The sequence below is a fragment of the Hyla sarda genome, chromosome 1, assembly GCF_029499605.1.
Source record: "Hyla sarda isolate aHylSar1 chromosome 1, aHylSar1.hap1, whole genome shotgun sequence".
In the NCBI taxonomy this organism is placed as follows: Eukaryota; Metazoa; Chordata; class Amphibia; order Anura; family Hylidae; genus Hyla; species Hyla sarda.
Window position 1 is genome coordinate 108,628,650 of NC_079189.1, and position 15,866 is coordinate 108,644,515.

General features: G+C 39.7%; 1 protein-coding gene across 4 annotated transcripts in view; it reads right to left on the bottom strand.

Annotated features, from left to right (window-relative positions):
• Positions 1-370: 370 nt before the first annotated feature.
• CFAP96 (cilia and flagella associated protein 96) overlaps positions 371-15,866 on the bottom strand; it is a 30,308-nt gene continuing 14,812 nt past the window's right edge. For all 4 annotated transcript variants that reach the window (XM_056559855.1, XM_056559863.1, XM_056559873.1 and 1 more), the window contains 6 exons: positions 14,848-15,067; positions 9,771-9,908; positions 9,623-9,698; positions 5,827-6,006; positions 668-840; positions 371-547 (listed from right to left, as the gene is read on the bottom strand). In XM_056559855.1, coding sequence (XP_056415830.1) covers positions 499-547; positions 668-840; positions 5,827-6,006; positions 9,623-9,698; positions 9,771-9,908; positions 14,848-15,067 — 836 coding nt within the window. In that variant the 3' untranslated portion in view covers positions 371-498. The remainder of the gene's footprint in view (positions 548-667; positions 841-5,826; positions 6,007-9,622; positions 9,699-9,770; positions 9,909-14,847; positions 15,068-15,866) is intronic.

Genomic DNA, 15,866 nt, shown 5'->3' on the forward strand with positions numbered 1-15,866 from the left:
AATCAGACTACACCAGGTTTGTTTGTAGTCTGAAACCATAGAAACACACAACATGAAACCATGCTAATTAGTTATTACCGTAGATTGCAGGCCCTATTGTGGACAGGGTCCAGTGTGAGTGACGACAAGCTCTGTACAGTGCTGTGGAATGACAGTAACACTTTGAATCTATTTTAAAAAAAAAAGCTCTATTTAGTATTTTAGATGCATTTGTTTATGTTTCGTTGTGCCACATACTCACACTCTGTTCCAAGTACATGAGCAGAAACAAAACCAATAGCAACTACAATACTTCAGTGTTCTGTTGCTGTTGCTTAAAAAAGGTCTAAAATATTGAAGTTCCAATAGAAATAACAATGGAGTTGTAAAGTGCATGTATGAAGCTTATACTGCATTTTATTTAGTAAAAATATAAACTGTACAGGCGCATTATATAATGATTGTATTTGTATTGTCACATGTACATTGGCATTAAACATAGTTACATTGGGCTGGCCGTCAGTATGACCTCAGGGTCATAGTCTTGTAATTTACTGGGTTCACTGACCTGCAATAAAATAGACATAACTAAACATTAGAAAGTTACATTTGTAGAAAAATCCTACATTTTACCATCATACTGTATTTCATATAAAATCAGAATTATCATTGTATCCGTGACACTTACTTTATAACATGTGATTCCAAAATACTTCTTATTGGATATGATTTGGGCCCTGCTGGAGGCTGGAATGTTTTTCCTCCTTTGACAACATTTGCGCTCTTAGTAAGTCTTTTTCCATAAGGATCATTGGAATGAGATGGATATTGGTCAAATGTTCCAGCCTTCATGCCACCTGGCTGGCAACAGAAATTGTAAGAAGATAATATAATATTACTGGACAATGTGAACCAAGGTGTGGTCACCTGTTTAGTTTTACTAGTGCTAGAGAATAAGCACATAACAGACCATACATATGGAGGCAAAGCAGAAAACTAAGACAGACAAAGGGGTTGTCCTGCAAAAAAAACATGTGTATGGTGTCAAAATGTATTATAAAGCAACTTACTAATATAGTGTTATTATCCAAAATGAATAATCATTTATTTTAGCTGTGTGTTTTTTCCTGTAAGCTGTGACATCATGTCACAGAGAGCAGAGCTCCGTGCCTCATCCCCCTCCTCTGCTGTCAGCACAGGATGAGAGCAGTGATGTAAAAGGGGGAGCTGGTGTTACTGCTGATTAGATTCATAACTTATTAGATAAGGCAGCAGTGAACCTGTTCGTACAGAAACCACTGTGACTAAGAACGGCTCCCTGTTGTCTTATCTCAAGGGGGGGGGGGTACATTAACTGCAGGTGGCACCTGGACTTACTGCTTTAAACGGTGGCAATGATAGGTGCAGCCTGCAATTATTGGTTAAAGGAAAGTGTTACCAGCGGTGGCTAGTGACTGCTTTTCACTGACAATTGCAAGCTGATTGGTGCGTAGGTTGAGTGTGAAAGTCTGTGTGTAAACACTGACTAAAGGAAGTGCTTCACTGCGGGCACTGGCACCAAGACAGCGGCGATGGCAGCATTCTGTTTTCTATTGAACTGGACCCTGAGCACAGTTGCATACATACAAAATTCTCAAGAATACCCCATTAATAAAATAACTATGGTCAGTTCAGTCATTTTGGTAGCAAAGACTTCATATTTATGGTCATTTGTTGTCAAAGCAGGCATAGCCAGCCCAATAAGTTAGCTTTCTGGTCAGGTAATGTAAAACTTTTTTATATATATATATATATATATATATATATATATATATATATATATCTCTCAACTGGCTCCAGAAAGTTAAACAGATTTTTAAATTACTTCTATCAAAAAAATATTAATCCTTTCAGTACTTATGAGCTGCTGAAGTTGAGCTGTTCTTTTCTGTCTAAGTGCTCTCTGATGACACCTTTCTCGGGAACTGTCCAGAGTAGAAGCAAATCCCCATAGCAAACCTCTTTTACTCTGTGCAGTTCCCGAGACAAGCAGAGATGTCAGCAGAGAGCACTGTTGCCAGACAGAAAACAACAACTCAACTTCAGCAGCTGATAATTATTGAAAGGATTAAGATTTTTTAATAGAAGTAATTTACAAATCTGTTTAACTTTCTGGAGCCAGTTGATATATATATAAAAAAGTTTTTTCCTAGAATACCCCTTTAAAGTCCATTGTAATGTAAAATTGTAATGTAATGTAAAATTACACATCAGTCATTAATGGTTTAAGGGGTAGGTGCCTTATTTATTTAAAGGGGTATTTCAGGCCTTTTTTTTTATATCAACTGGCTCCGGAAAGTTAAACAGATTTGTAAATGACTTCTATTAAAAAATCTTAATCCTTCCAATAATTATCAGCTGCTGAAGTTGAGTTGTTCTTTTCTGTCTGGCAACAGTGCTCTCTGCTGACATCTCTGCTTCTCTCGGGAACTGCACAGAGTAGAAAAGGTTTGCTATGGGGATTTGCTTCTACTCTGGATGGTTCCCAAGACACGTGTCATCAGAGAGCACTAAGACAGAAAAGAACAACTCAACTTCAGTAGCTCATAAGTACTGAAAGGATTACATTTTTTAATAGAAGTAATTTACAAATCTGTTTAACTTTCTGGAGCCAGTTGATTTATATATATATATATATATATATATATATATATATATATATATATATAAATTTTTTCCTGGAATACCCCTTTAATGCAAAACTAAATTCAGTTACATGAATATAAGAAGTTCACATTGCAGTGTCTCTGACTCTACACTTGTACTATACTCTGCTCATATCTACCTTAGAGGCTTTGTCACAGATTCTGTACATGACAGAAAAACAGAGCCAGCTGGACCAAAGCACAGTGGGAACCAATGGATTCCTGAGAGTCCCTACTGACTTTAATGGGGTCTGTCGGGTTTCTGTTTTGTGTCCATTCATTTAACATGATGTGAAAAAAAAATACAGCTTGCAGTGTTTTTTAGTCTAGTCTGGTCTAGCTCTTTTTAGATGGTATCTGACTGAGGACCTTAAAGGGGTTCTCCCCTGGAAAACATTTTGTTACTCAACTGGTGCCAGAAAATTATACAGATATGTAAATTACTTCTATTTAAAAATCTTAATCCATCCGGTACTTATCAGCTGCTTTATACTCCACAGGAAGTTCTTATCTTTTTGAATTTCCTTTAGTCTGACCATAGGGCTCTCCGCTGACACCTCTGTCCATTTTAGGAACTGTCTGGAGCAGGATAGGTTTGCTATGGGGATTTCCTCCTACACTGGACAGTTCCAGACATGGACAGAGGTGTCAGCAGAGAGCACTGTGGTCAGACAGAAAGGAAATTCAAAAAGATAAGAACTTCTTGTGGAGTATACAACAGCTTATAAGTACTGGAAGGATTAAGATTTTTTTAAGGCTAAGTGTCCACTTGTTTTTTTTTTTTTTTGTAAATCGCAAAGAAAAACGCCAATTCTGCCGCATGGTGTTTTTTTGGTAAAAAAATGCTGCGGCCAGATGTTAGCTGTAAGTCAATGAGAAACCGCAAATTTCGAATTCCACTTTGCATTTTTTCACTTTGGCGTTTTTTCACTTTTTCTGCATTTTTATCCGCTCTTTGGCGTTTTGAAAAAAACGCTGTAGTTCCCTCAAACCGGCGTTTTTTGTCAAAATCGTGGCATTTTGCTCCATTAGTAGTCTATGGGAGTGAGAAAACGCCAAGAAAAACGCTATGTGGATTTTAACTTTGGTGTTTTTGCAGGCGGTTTTTAATCTTTTTTTGGACTTTAGCGATCCAAAAAAGTGATGTAGATAGCTGTTTTTAATAAAATTTCGTAGGGTACCATTAAGTTTTTTTTCAAAAATATACAGTAGTGAAGGAAAAAATTGTATCTAACGAAATGTATATTATTGGAAAAAAAAACTTACTTTTTAAACAGGGATCAATTTATGTTTGCAGGGAAATAAAAATGTAGCCGACAATTATAAAAATTTATTGTGTGTGTGTTTTTCACTTTTTTGCTTTATTTTTTACATTTTTTTTAGTTAGTACTACTACTCCCAGCATGGAACACAATGTTCCATGATGGGAGTAGTACTACCTGTACAAATAGACAGATTGCCCGCTGCGATCTTTCTGTATAATATATAGATTCCGCGGCCGCTCTTCTATGGTCCCCTGCCCTGACGTATATTTACACTTATTCATATTTCCCACAGAGCTGTGATTGGCCAGATGGTTCCAGCCAATCACAGCTCTCTGTGAGAAATAGGAACATGTGTATATATACGGCCATGCAGGGGACCATAGGAGAGCGGCCGCTGCATCTATACATTATACAGGAGGATCACAGCGGCTGTCAGAAGTGATACCCGCTGTGATCTTTCCATAACTGCAGCTACTACTACTCCCAACATGGAGCACACTCTGCCTCATGCTGGGAGCTGTAGTACCTGCATTAATAGACAGATCGCAGCGGGTGTCAGAAGTTACACTTGCTGCGATCTGTCTATTAATACAGGTACTACAGCTCCCAGCATGGAGCAGAGTGTGCTCCATGTTGGGAGTAGTAGTGCCTGCTTAAGGACACATCACAGTGGATGTCACTACTGACACCCTCTGTGATCGTCCTGTCTATAGCAGAGATGGAGCGGCTGTATACATCGCTCACATCCCTGCTCTGCACTATACTCCGGGCCGGCCACTCATTCATTCATCTTTTCCTCAGAGCTGTGATTGGCTGAAACCATCCGGCCAATCACAGCTCTGGGTGGGAAATATGAATTTCTGTTGACATCAGTGGCCGGAGTATAGTGCAGAGAGGCGAGCGCTGTATAGACCCGCTCGCTTCTCTGCTATATTATGGACGATATATGTCTATAGTACAGGTACTATCACTCCCAGCATGGAACAGTCTGTTCCATGCTGGGAGTAGTAGTACTACATAAAAAATGTTAAAAATTTATAATAAAAAAAAAAAAGGGAAACACACACTTTATTAAAAAATTATAAAAATTGGGTTATAAAATATATACATTGCGTTTAATAAAAAAATTTCCATCACTGTTGCATCCTTTTTTTTTTTTGGTACCCAAGAAATTTTGGGTACCAAAAAAAAAATGCCAAGGTGCAATTTCCACACAAATGAAAAAAGACGCCGAAAAAACGCAAGAAGAAATGCATGATGACGTCACTTGCACTGGAGATTTTTCAGGCGTTTTTTTTTAATCCCTAAAAACGCAGTGCAAAAAACCAAGTCGAGACTTAGCCTAATAGAAGTCATTTACAAATCTGTATGCCTTTCTGGCACCAGTTGAATAAAAAAAATTTTTCCAGGGGAGAACCCCTTTAAATAGAGTGTGTGAAGCAAATGTGAACCTAGCCTAACGCCTTAGCTTATTCAGGAGAATACTGAGGGATGGAAAGTCAATCTGTCCTCCCAGATATTGCCAGGTGGGAGAGATGGTACTGGCTTCTCCTGGCCAAGGGATTCCTGTGCTGAGGCATCATGGGGTTTGAAGAATATCACAAAGGAAGGGAAATCAGGATGAAATCTAGAAATCAGTATGGCTTGTTATATGAACTGTACATTGCCCTCTTGGCTGCAGCGAAACGAGTGCTATGATGAATTGTATTTTTTACTTGGATGTCTTCTTTAAGGCTACGTTCACACATGCTTATTTTGCTGCAGATTTTCCACAGCTGATTTTGCTACCAATTAACTTCAATGGGTAGCAAAATCTGCTGCAGAAAATCTACAGCAAAATATGCTGGTGTGAATGTAATCTTATACTATATCAAGGCTAGCTACACATTTCTACCTACCTCCTTAGCTGGTGAGCTTGGCTTGAATGGCTTCACGTTATCTTTTTTCTCTGTCTTTTTTTTCAGCGGCGGTAAAGGTTTGTCAGAGTGGTAGGGATTTAGGTCAAAATAATCCTTTGGATACAGGTTTAACCTAAAAGCACCGCCTTTAAGTTTAGATTTGTGACTTTCCATCTCTTTCTATAATGAAAAAAACAAAACAAAATATAAAAGTATAAACAAGAGAGTAGTATGTCACTTATATAATTACACACACACACACATATATATATATATATATATATATATATATAGATAGATAGATAGATAGATAGATAGATAGATAGACAAAAGGATTCAATCCAAATAGTGGTGTTTATTCACCCATAGTGTACAGATGTGACGTTCCAATCCACAATCAGGACCTTTCTCAAGCATTCTTGAGAAAGGTCCTGATTTTGGATCGAAACGTCGCATCTGTACACTATGGGTGAATAAACACCACAATTTGGATTGAATCCTTTTGGAGTGCCGCTTCTTCCTTGGTTTTTTGCTGAATATTTGGGATCTTGAGTTGGATTCCTGGAGCTGTGCACCCACTCAGGACTATAAGCCCTTCACTGTGCCTTACGTTTTTTTCTGTATATATATATATATATATATATGTATATATATATATATATATATATATATATATATATATATACACAGGGTGGGCGATGCATAGGGATACACCTTAATAAAATTGGAATGGTTGGTGATATTAACTTCCTGTTTGTGGCACATTAGTATATGTGAGGGGTGGAAACTTTTCAAGATGGGTGGTGACCATGGTGGCCATTTTGAAGTCGGCCATTTTGAATCCAACTTTAGTTTTTTCAATAGGAAGAGGGTCATGTGACACATCAAACTTATTGTGAATTTCACAAGAAAAACAATGGTGTGCTTGGTTTTAACGCAACTTTATTCTTTCATGAGTTATTTAGAAGTTTCTGACCACTTATAAAATGTGTTCAATGTGCTGCCCATTGTGTTGGATTGTCAATGCAACCCTCTTCTCCCACTCTTCACACACTGATAGCAACACCGCAGGAGAAATGCTAGCACAGGCTTCCAGTATCCATAGTTTCAGGTGCTGCACATCTTGTATCTTCACATCATAGACAATTGCCTTCAGATGACCCCAAAGATAAAAGTCCAAGGGGGTCAGATCGGGAGACCTTGGGGGCCATTCAACTGGCCCACGATGACCAATCTACTTTCCAGGAAACTGTTCATCTAGGAATGCTCGGACCTGACACCCATAATGTGGTGGTGCACCATCTTGCTGGAAAAACTCAGGGAACGTGCCAGCTTCAGTGCATAAAGAGAGAAACACATCATCATGTAGCAATTTCGCATATCCAGTGGCCTTGAGGTTTTCATTGATGAAGAATGGCCCCACTATCTTTGTACCCCATATACCACACCATGCCATCAATTTTTGTGTTCCAACAGTCTTGGAGGGAACAATCCAATGTGGGTTAGTGTCAGACCAATAGCGGTGGTTTTGTTTGTTAACTTCACCATTCACATAAAAGTTTGCCTCATCACTGAACAAAATCTTCTGCGTAAACTGAGGGTCCTGTTCCAATTTTTGTTTTGCCCATTCTGCAGCACCTGAAACTACAGATAGTGGAAGCCTGTGCTAGCATTTCTCCTGTGGTGTTGCTATCAGTGTGTGAAGAGTGGGAGAAGAGGGTTGCATTGACAATCCAACACAATGGGCAGCACAATGAACACATTTTATAAGTGGTCAGAAACTTGTAAATAACTCATGAAAGAATAAAGTTACATTAAAACCAAGCACGTCATTGTTTTTCTTGTGAACTTTCCAATTAGTTTGATGTGTCACATGACCCTCTTCCTATTGAAAAAACAAAAGTTCGATTCAAAATGGCCGACTTCAAAATGGCTGCCATGGTCACCACCCATCTTGAAAAGTTTCCCCCCTCACATATACTAATGTGCCACAAACAGGAAGTTAATATCACCAACCATTTCCATTTTATTAAGGTGTATCCATATAAATGGCCACCCTTTATGTATTATATATATATATATATATTTATTCACAGCATTATATGTTCTTTTCACTTTATAGAGGATGTCACTTTTCTGGATTATGATCAGTTCTATGTAAAATTCTCTTACCTTTATATTAGTGCTTTATATTGACTTCTTTTACTTTTTAATAATGTTGTCTTAAAATTTTCATTGGCTGTAAAATAGTTTTAGTTTGCCCAAACACATAGAAGGACCTGGCTGATTAGGGGGTGAGGTGTCACAGATTCATTTTAAACCACAATAATGTATAAAAGGCAGTTCCCACCAAAAATCAGCCAAATAGGAAGGTCTCTGCTATTTATTTTGTGTGAGTGTTAAGCTATAAACTCAAACTTTCAGAAAAATCATGGTGGAGGAAGGGGATTGTTTGTGAAGTATCACCAATGCATTTCTGTAGACTGGCTTGTGACAATCTTACATAAGAGTAAGGCTACATTCACACTGCATTTCTGTGTTTCCACCGCTACACACTGGCAACGTGTCAAAACAGGAAGCCGATGCAGAGCCGGAGGGGCCTATTGACTTTAATGCATAGGCTAATTGTCGCTACATTCGATTAATTCTTCAAATGTGCCAGCTGTCTGGACGGAACTCAGAAATGTGGTTGACCACATTTCAGACTCCTATCCAGACAGCAGATAGATTCGGAAAATGGATCGAATGTAGCGACAATTAGCCTATGCATTAAAGTCAATAGGCCCCTCCGGCTCTGCATCGGCTTCCTGTTTTGAAAAGCTGCCAGAACCCAGTTGAAGCTCACAAACGCAGTGTGAATCTAGCCAAAGGCACTCTATTGTTTTCACCAAATGTGCATTGTTTATTAATGGACTGATCCTTTTTTCAACAGTTTTTATTTTTGACACCAGTGATTATGCAATAATATACTTTCAGGTTATATAGAAGTTAATGAGTAGCAAAATCAGCTGCAGAAAATATGCAGCAGATCCTGTACATGTGAATGTACCCTCAGTGTATACAGAGAAAAGTTGCTGTACATATACCTGGCACTAAGATTCACTAATATGTAATGTGATGATGTATAAATTGCTACACTTTTCACCTCAAAAAGGTAATCTGTTGGAAACATCTTATCCCCTATCCAAAGGATAGAGGATAAGATGTTAGTTTGCGGGGGTCCCGCCGCTGGGGTGATCTCCGGGTTGGCAGCAGCGGCGTCTGGAACATGGAAGTGCATAGCCGTCACGCCTCCTCCCATAGAAGTGAATGGAGGGGGTGTGGAAGCTTGCATTGCCAGTCATTGGGCACTGAGCGGAGTTCGCTCCGTGCTCCGAATGACGGAGATCATGGGGGTCCCCAGCGATCTAACATCTTATCCCCTTTGCTTTGAATAGGGGACAAAATGTCTCCAACGGAGTACCCCTTTAAAGTCTGAACATTGAAATTATATGTTTGAGATGCTAATCTATATGTACGTGTTTTGCTATTGGATGCTCTTGATCACGTTTTGCTGGTATACAGAGAAAAGTTGTAATTCTATCAATGTAATCTCCTTACAGTACTAATGGTAATGATTTGTGCGCATTTGTTTGTTAACCTTTCTTCCAAACAAGTATCAGTAACAGCCTAAACATTTTTAAGACACTCAAGTCTGCCAATAGAAAGCATTTGCACGGAGACAACAAAACCAAGGGTCAAAAGAAGATACAAAAAAATGAAAGAGCTGAAGACGACCTGCACAATGGAATCTTACCTTCATGAGCTCTTTGGATATATCATAATTGTCAGAGGAATAAGTATAGCTTTTGCCAATGGTGAGGTTTGAATATCTGTAAAGAAACCAAATTTAGTTATACACAGTGCGAGACCGGCTGTGACCTATACGATCGGCCATACATTACCCATATCCTGTGCCCTGCTTTGGAGGGTTTGTGTAGAGGTTTTTCCCTGGTGCAGTATAAGCTTTTCTTGGTTTGACTGCTGCACTTAAGGCTGGGACTGGACCACCCAAAGTCCCATAATAGTTGCCAACTCCAGATCTAAAATGTCCAACAAAAACAAATGTTAAGTAGTATTCCTATAGTATTTATTGACGAGCAAAAGAAGGGAAGGGTCCCTCAATGTTTGTCTAGCAAATATAAGACACCTGAAGAGTTGATAGACATGAGTTATACCATAGATGTCCTTAGTTAATATGTGGGAGAATCTCAAAGACTACTGCTGCAACAAAAAACACAAACCTGTGCATAAATTGATCTTAAGGGGGTTATCCAGCCTTTTTTCTTTTTAATTAAATGGTGCTGGAGCAGGGTACAATAGAAAAAATCTAGGCCAGTGATTGGCTGAGGAGGAAGGTCATGCACCAAGCATAAATCACTTCTATTAAAAAAATCTTAATCCTTCCAGTACTTGTTAGGGGCTGTATACTAAAGAGAAATCCAAAAAAGAAATGCATTTCCTCTGATGTCATGACCACATTGCTCTATGCTGACCTCTGCTGTCCATTTTAGGAACAGTCCAGAGCAGGAAAAAAAATTCTCCTGCTCTGGACTGTTCCTAAAATGGACAGCAGAGGTCAGCAGAGAGCACTGTGGTCAGGACATCAGAGGAAATGCATTACTTTTTTGGATTTCTCTTTAGTATACAGCCCCTAAAAAGTATTGGAAGGATTAAGATTTTTTAATAGAAGTGATTTACAAATCTGTTTAACTTTCTTGCACCAGTTGATTTAAAAAAAAAAAAAGTTTTTCATGGGAGTACCTCTTTAAATCAGAAGGAAATAAAACTGGTGGACAGGATGGAGGTGAAGGAGCTGTGAGGGGACTGGGGCTAGGTAAGTATGTGTTTTTTTTTTTTTTTTTCAATTTCCCCCCACACCCATATAATAAATAAAAAAAGGCGGGATAACCCATTTATGTGCAGATTTAAAATCACTAGCATGTTCATTTATGTTGCTAATTTATTGCAAACTTTCCCAATTGACATGAAGGAAGAAATAATAATTCACATTGATTCAGTGTTGCACATTTTGCTGCAGGAACGCTCATATCCTCAAAAATTGTGGATTTCAAATGCATTGGGGACATTTATTAATGTTTTCTTAATTGTCATTGATCTATTTTCCATGTTATTTGTTGGTTTTGCATTTGATATTTTTGGTGGACTTGCGCATTATTTATCACACATCATGATACTATATGACAAATTATGTGCATGCCCACCAAAAAACCTGCAACATAAGTGACTTGAAAAATGGCATATAAAACAACTTCAGTGATGAATTTTGACCCTTTGACTTTTTTTTATTTTATTCTATCTTGCAATCTGCACTGAAATCCAAAGCAGTAAACTTACAGCAAGACAACCAAAGTAAAGCAGGGTCTGGGAGGGCAGTGCATGGCACAGGAGTTCAAAGAACGCCAAAAATAGAATTGTTGTTTAACACCTCAAAGACAGGCACTGCCGTGTGGAAGGTCTATGACGCGAGCTCAGGAGCTGAGCTCGCTTCATATCCCTTTTAAAATAAGTAAACCAAAAAGAAACCTATATAAGTAAGGTATCATTTTAATCGTATGGACCTACAAAATAAAGATAATGTGTAATTTTTACAGAAAAGTGCACTGTGTTGAATCAGAAGCCCCCAAAATTTACAAAATGGCTTTTTTTTTTTTGCCCCATAAATAATTTTCTTCTTGGTTTCGCAGATTTTGGTTTTTGGCTTTGTAGATTTTGTAGTGAAATTATTGATGTCAATACAAAGTACAATTGGTGGCACAAAAAACAAGCCCTTATACGGGATTGTAGGTGGAAAATTGAAAGAGTTATGAGTTTTAGAAGGTGAGGTGGAAAAAATTAAAGTGCAAAAATGAAAAAACACTGTGTCCTTAAGGGGTTTAAGGACACCTGCAGCAAAAGACAACCTATCTCCTATCCACAGGATAGGGGATAAGTGTCTGATCGTGGGGGGGTCTGACTGCTGGGACCCCCCGCGATCTCCTGCACGGGGCCACGGCTCTGCCGGGGCTCTCCCGTGCAGGAGGCATGCCGGCCGCAGTGTGACGTCACGGCCGACACGCCTCCTCCATGTATCTCTATGGGAGAGGCAGCGTTCGTACTGTATGGGGAGTACAGTCAACCTCAGAGAGGTCGACACTAAGTGCATTAGGCGCTCACATAGAGCGGCAATCCGGGGGCCCCGTTTGGGAGATAGCGGGGGGTCTCTGTGGTCGGAGCCCCCCGCGGTCAGACACTTATCCCTTATTCTGTGGATAGGGCATAAGTTGTCTGTTGCTGCAGATGTTCTTTAATGCACCACCACCTCAAGTGGTATAATGTATAAGTTTAACTAGTGGTGTTACTTTAACGTTTTGGCACCTCCTGTGCAATGCCAAAGGGGATTCTGCGTATTAGAACAAGAGAATAAAAAGTGCCCCTTGCTCATACGATGCTGGGGTTGTGGCTATACCAAACTGTGAAAGGGTTCAAAAAGGGCCTGGATGCATTTTTGGAGAATGATAACCTCACCGGTTATGTATACTAGATTTATAGGGACAGAACGTTGATCCAGGGATTTATTGTGACTGCCATATTTGGAGTCGGGAAGGAATTTTTACCTCTAGTATGAAGGTTTTTTGCCTTCCTCTGGATCAACTCAGTAGGGACTCATTAGGGATATAGGTTGAACTTGATGGACTCTGGTCTTTTTTCAACCTTATGAACTATGTTACTATGTTACTATCTTAGGCTACATTCACACTACATTTTGCACCCTACATCAAGCTACATTTCAATATCCTATCAAAATGGGATGCCAAATGCAGCTGATGTGCCCACAGATTTGAATGGGCCAATGTAGTCTTATTGGGGACATTTATCAAGGTATTTAGAGCCTTTTTTTGCTTACAAAAGTCACACATGCGCCTAAGCACTTTTATGTGTGACTTTTGTGGGTAAGCAAAAAGTTACAAAAAGTCTTACCTAAGCAAATTTAAGTTGTCACTTTGCAGTGGTCAGGTATTCAGGATGTGCGAAAGTCGCACGTAGGCATAAAAAAGTCGCAAACCCCTTCAAAAAGTCTCAAGTCTGCTCCAGGTCTAATCTGGAGTACAAAACTCCTGTGCGTTAGCAAATTTAAAAAGTCGCCAGCAGGCTCCCAGATATATGAAACTACCCTGTAATTTCATATTTCCCGGCCTGGGCCGTGATTGGCCTAGACCGACCAGCCAATCACAGCCCAGGCCGGGAAATATGAAATTACCGTGTAGTTTCAGATTCCGGGGAACCGTCCGGCTCTGCATAACCCAGCCACCCGCCCGCAACCCAGCCACCCGCCCACAACTACCACTGGCCCGCTAGCCATTGCAACTACAATTCCCAGCATGTCCTCACTGTTAGGGCATGCTGGGAGTTGTAGTCTTGCAACAGCTAGCGGGCAGGTTGTAGGTGCGTGTGGGTGGCCGATGAGGGCTGGTGCTTCCAGCTGTTACTAAACTACAACTCCCATGACAGAAGTTGTAGTTTAGGAACGGGGTGCCTCCAGCTGTTGCTAAACTACAACTCCCATGACGGGAGTTGTAGTTTAGAAACAGCGAGACTCCAGCTGTTGCTAAATTACAAGTTATATCTTTTCCAGACAGCCAAAGGTATAGCAACAGCTGGAGGCTCACTGTTTGGAAACGCTAGTTTATGGGCGTTTTCCCTAAGGGAAAGCACCATAAATGTACTAACCAATTTTCCGTGTTTTTTTCTTCTCATTTCATTTCCCTTTTATGCAGAGGATTTCTTCAGAATCGGTGGACTACATCGATGAACAGCATTTCTTTTGTTTAAAATTAATAAAATGGTTAACGAGGGCTTGTGGGGGAGTGTTTTTTGGAATAAAAGTTTTTAAAAAGTGTTGTTGTTTTTTTATTTACTTTACAGTCTTAGTAGTGGAAGCTGTCTGATAGACAGAGTCCTTTTCTAAGCCGGGATTAGTGTTAGCTGCAAAAACAGCTAGCGATAACCCCCAATTAATACCTTGGTACCCACCGCTACAGGGGTGCCAGGAAGAGCTGGTACCAACAGGCCCAGAGCGTCAAAAATGGCGCTCCTGGACCTAGGCTGTAACAGGCTGCCGTTATTTAGGCTGGGGAGGGCCAGTAACAATGGTCCTCGCCCACGCTGGTAACGTCTGGCTGTTGCTGCTTGGTTGGTATTTGGCTGAGAATAAAAATAGGGAGACACTTTTTCCTTTTTTTTTTTTTTTTTATTATTTATGCGAAATATGTGTGTGGGTTGCCCATATTTTCATTCTCAGCCAGATACCAACCAAGCAGCAACAGCCTGACGTTACCAGGGTGGGTGAGGACCATTGTTACTGGCCCTTCCCAGCCTAAATAACGCCAGCCTGTTACCGCCTAGGCCCAGGAGCATCATTTTTAATGCTTCGGGCCTGTTGGTACCGGCTCTTCCCGGCACCCCTGTGCCAGTGGGTACCGGGGTTGTAATTGGGGGTTAGCGCTAGCTGCTATTGGGGCTAAAGCTAAGCCCAGCTTAGTAAAGGATTCCGTCTATCAGACAGCTTCCACTACTAAGCCTGTAAAGTAAATAAAATAACAACACTTTTTAAAAACTTTTATTCAAAAATATATGTAAATATATCACACATTTTTTTACATAGGAGAGGAGGTGGGGTTACAAAGTGGTGTTCTGGAGTCATTTATTGGTTTTTGCTTTAATTTTGCTAAAAAAAAATGGTAGTCAAAAGGGATTTATTGTTTTTGCTTATGTAAGCCAAATTTATCAACCCCCTGTGATAGTATGATAAATATGTCACACATAAGCAAAACCAAAAGAAAGAAAAGAAAATGACTACAGAACTCGCTTACCAAAGCAAACAATGATAAATGTCCCCAATTGTCACTATATTCTGTCCATATCCCGAACATATATGCTGTGTGTGCAGGAGCGGCAGGACTCAAAAACTGTTTTACTTACGGCTTTTTTTCCCCATTAGATGGCAGAAATGCTTTTCCTAAATTACTCTTGGCCTGCTGCATCCGATACTGTCGCCTTTGTTTTATTTGGTCAGAATAGGCTTCTCCTTCAAATGTTCTTTTGAACTGTGTATCAAAGTAACCACCTAATGTATTTGCCATGGATTTAGCACCACCAGGAAGCATCTGTCGGTTTTTACTTGCAGCTTCATTAAATGGTTCTGAAACAAGACAGTCCCATGTAAACCACCTTATACTATATCACCAATTCTCCCTGTCAATAATGTTAGTGCCAAACTGTGTAGGGCAGTGTTTCCCAACCAGGGTGTCTCCAGCTGTTGCTAAACTACACCTCTGCCAAAGGCTGTCTGGGCATGCTTGGAGTTGTAGTTTTGCAACAGCTGGAGGCACCCTGGTTGGAAAGCTCTGGTAGAGGGACAAGGAGAATAGTCACATCCAACTGTCAAAAATATTTAGACATTTCCACAAGGAATAACAGAGTAACAGCCCAACATGGTTCTAAGAAAATATAATGTAGAATCTTATTTCATACAGACTGTAAGCACAGAATGTACTAAAACTAACATGTGAGGAGAGGTAACAGGCCCTCTGTAAATAGAATATATGGTTCGATAGAAATAAGTACAATTCGCCAACAGGTAAATCTATAAATAACTCTAAATAATTTTGACCTACATCATGTCTTAAAGGGAGCTGGTTGTTGACTATTAAAAAAGGCAACCTCTAAATAAAATAGAAAAGCAATGTAATATACACTCATTGACAAAAAACATAATGCACCAAAAAGGAGTTGTCGGACTCAATGGGTGAATGTAATGATGATATATGTGATGTAATGATAATCTATGAGACAACAATATTAGAGCAAAAGGAAAGGTTTATTGGGAAAAATGTCCAATACCCTGTTGGACTACCTTAGCCTGGATACAAGGTAAGATACAGTTGGGTATTAAGGCATACAGGTTCTCACAGATGTTGGGTATGAAGGCATATTTGCTC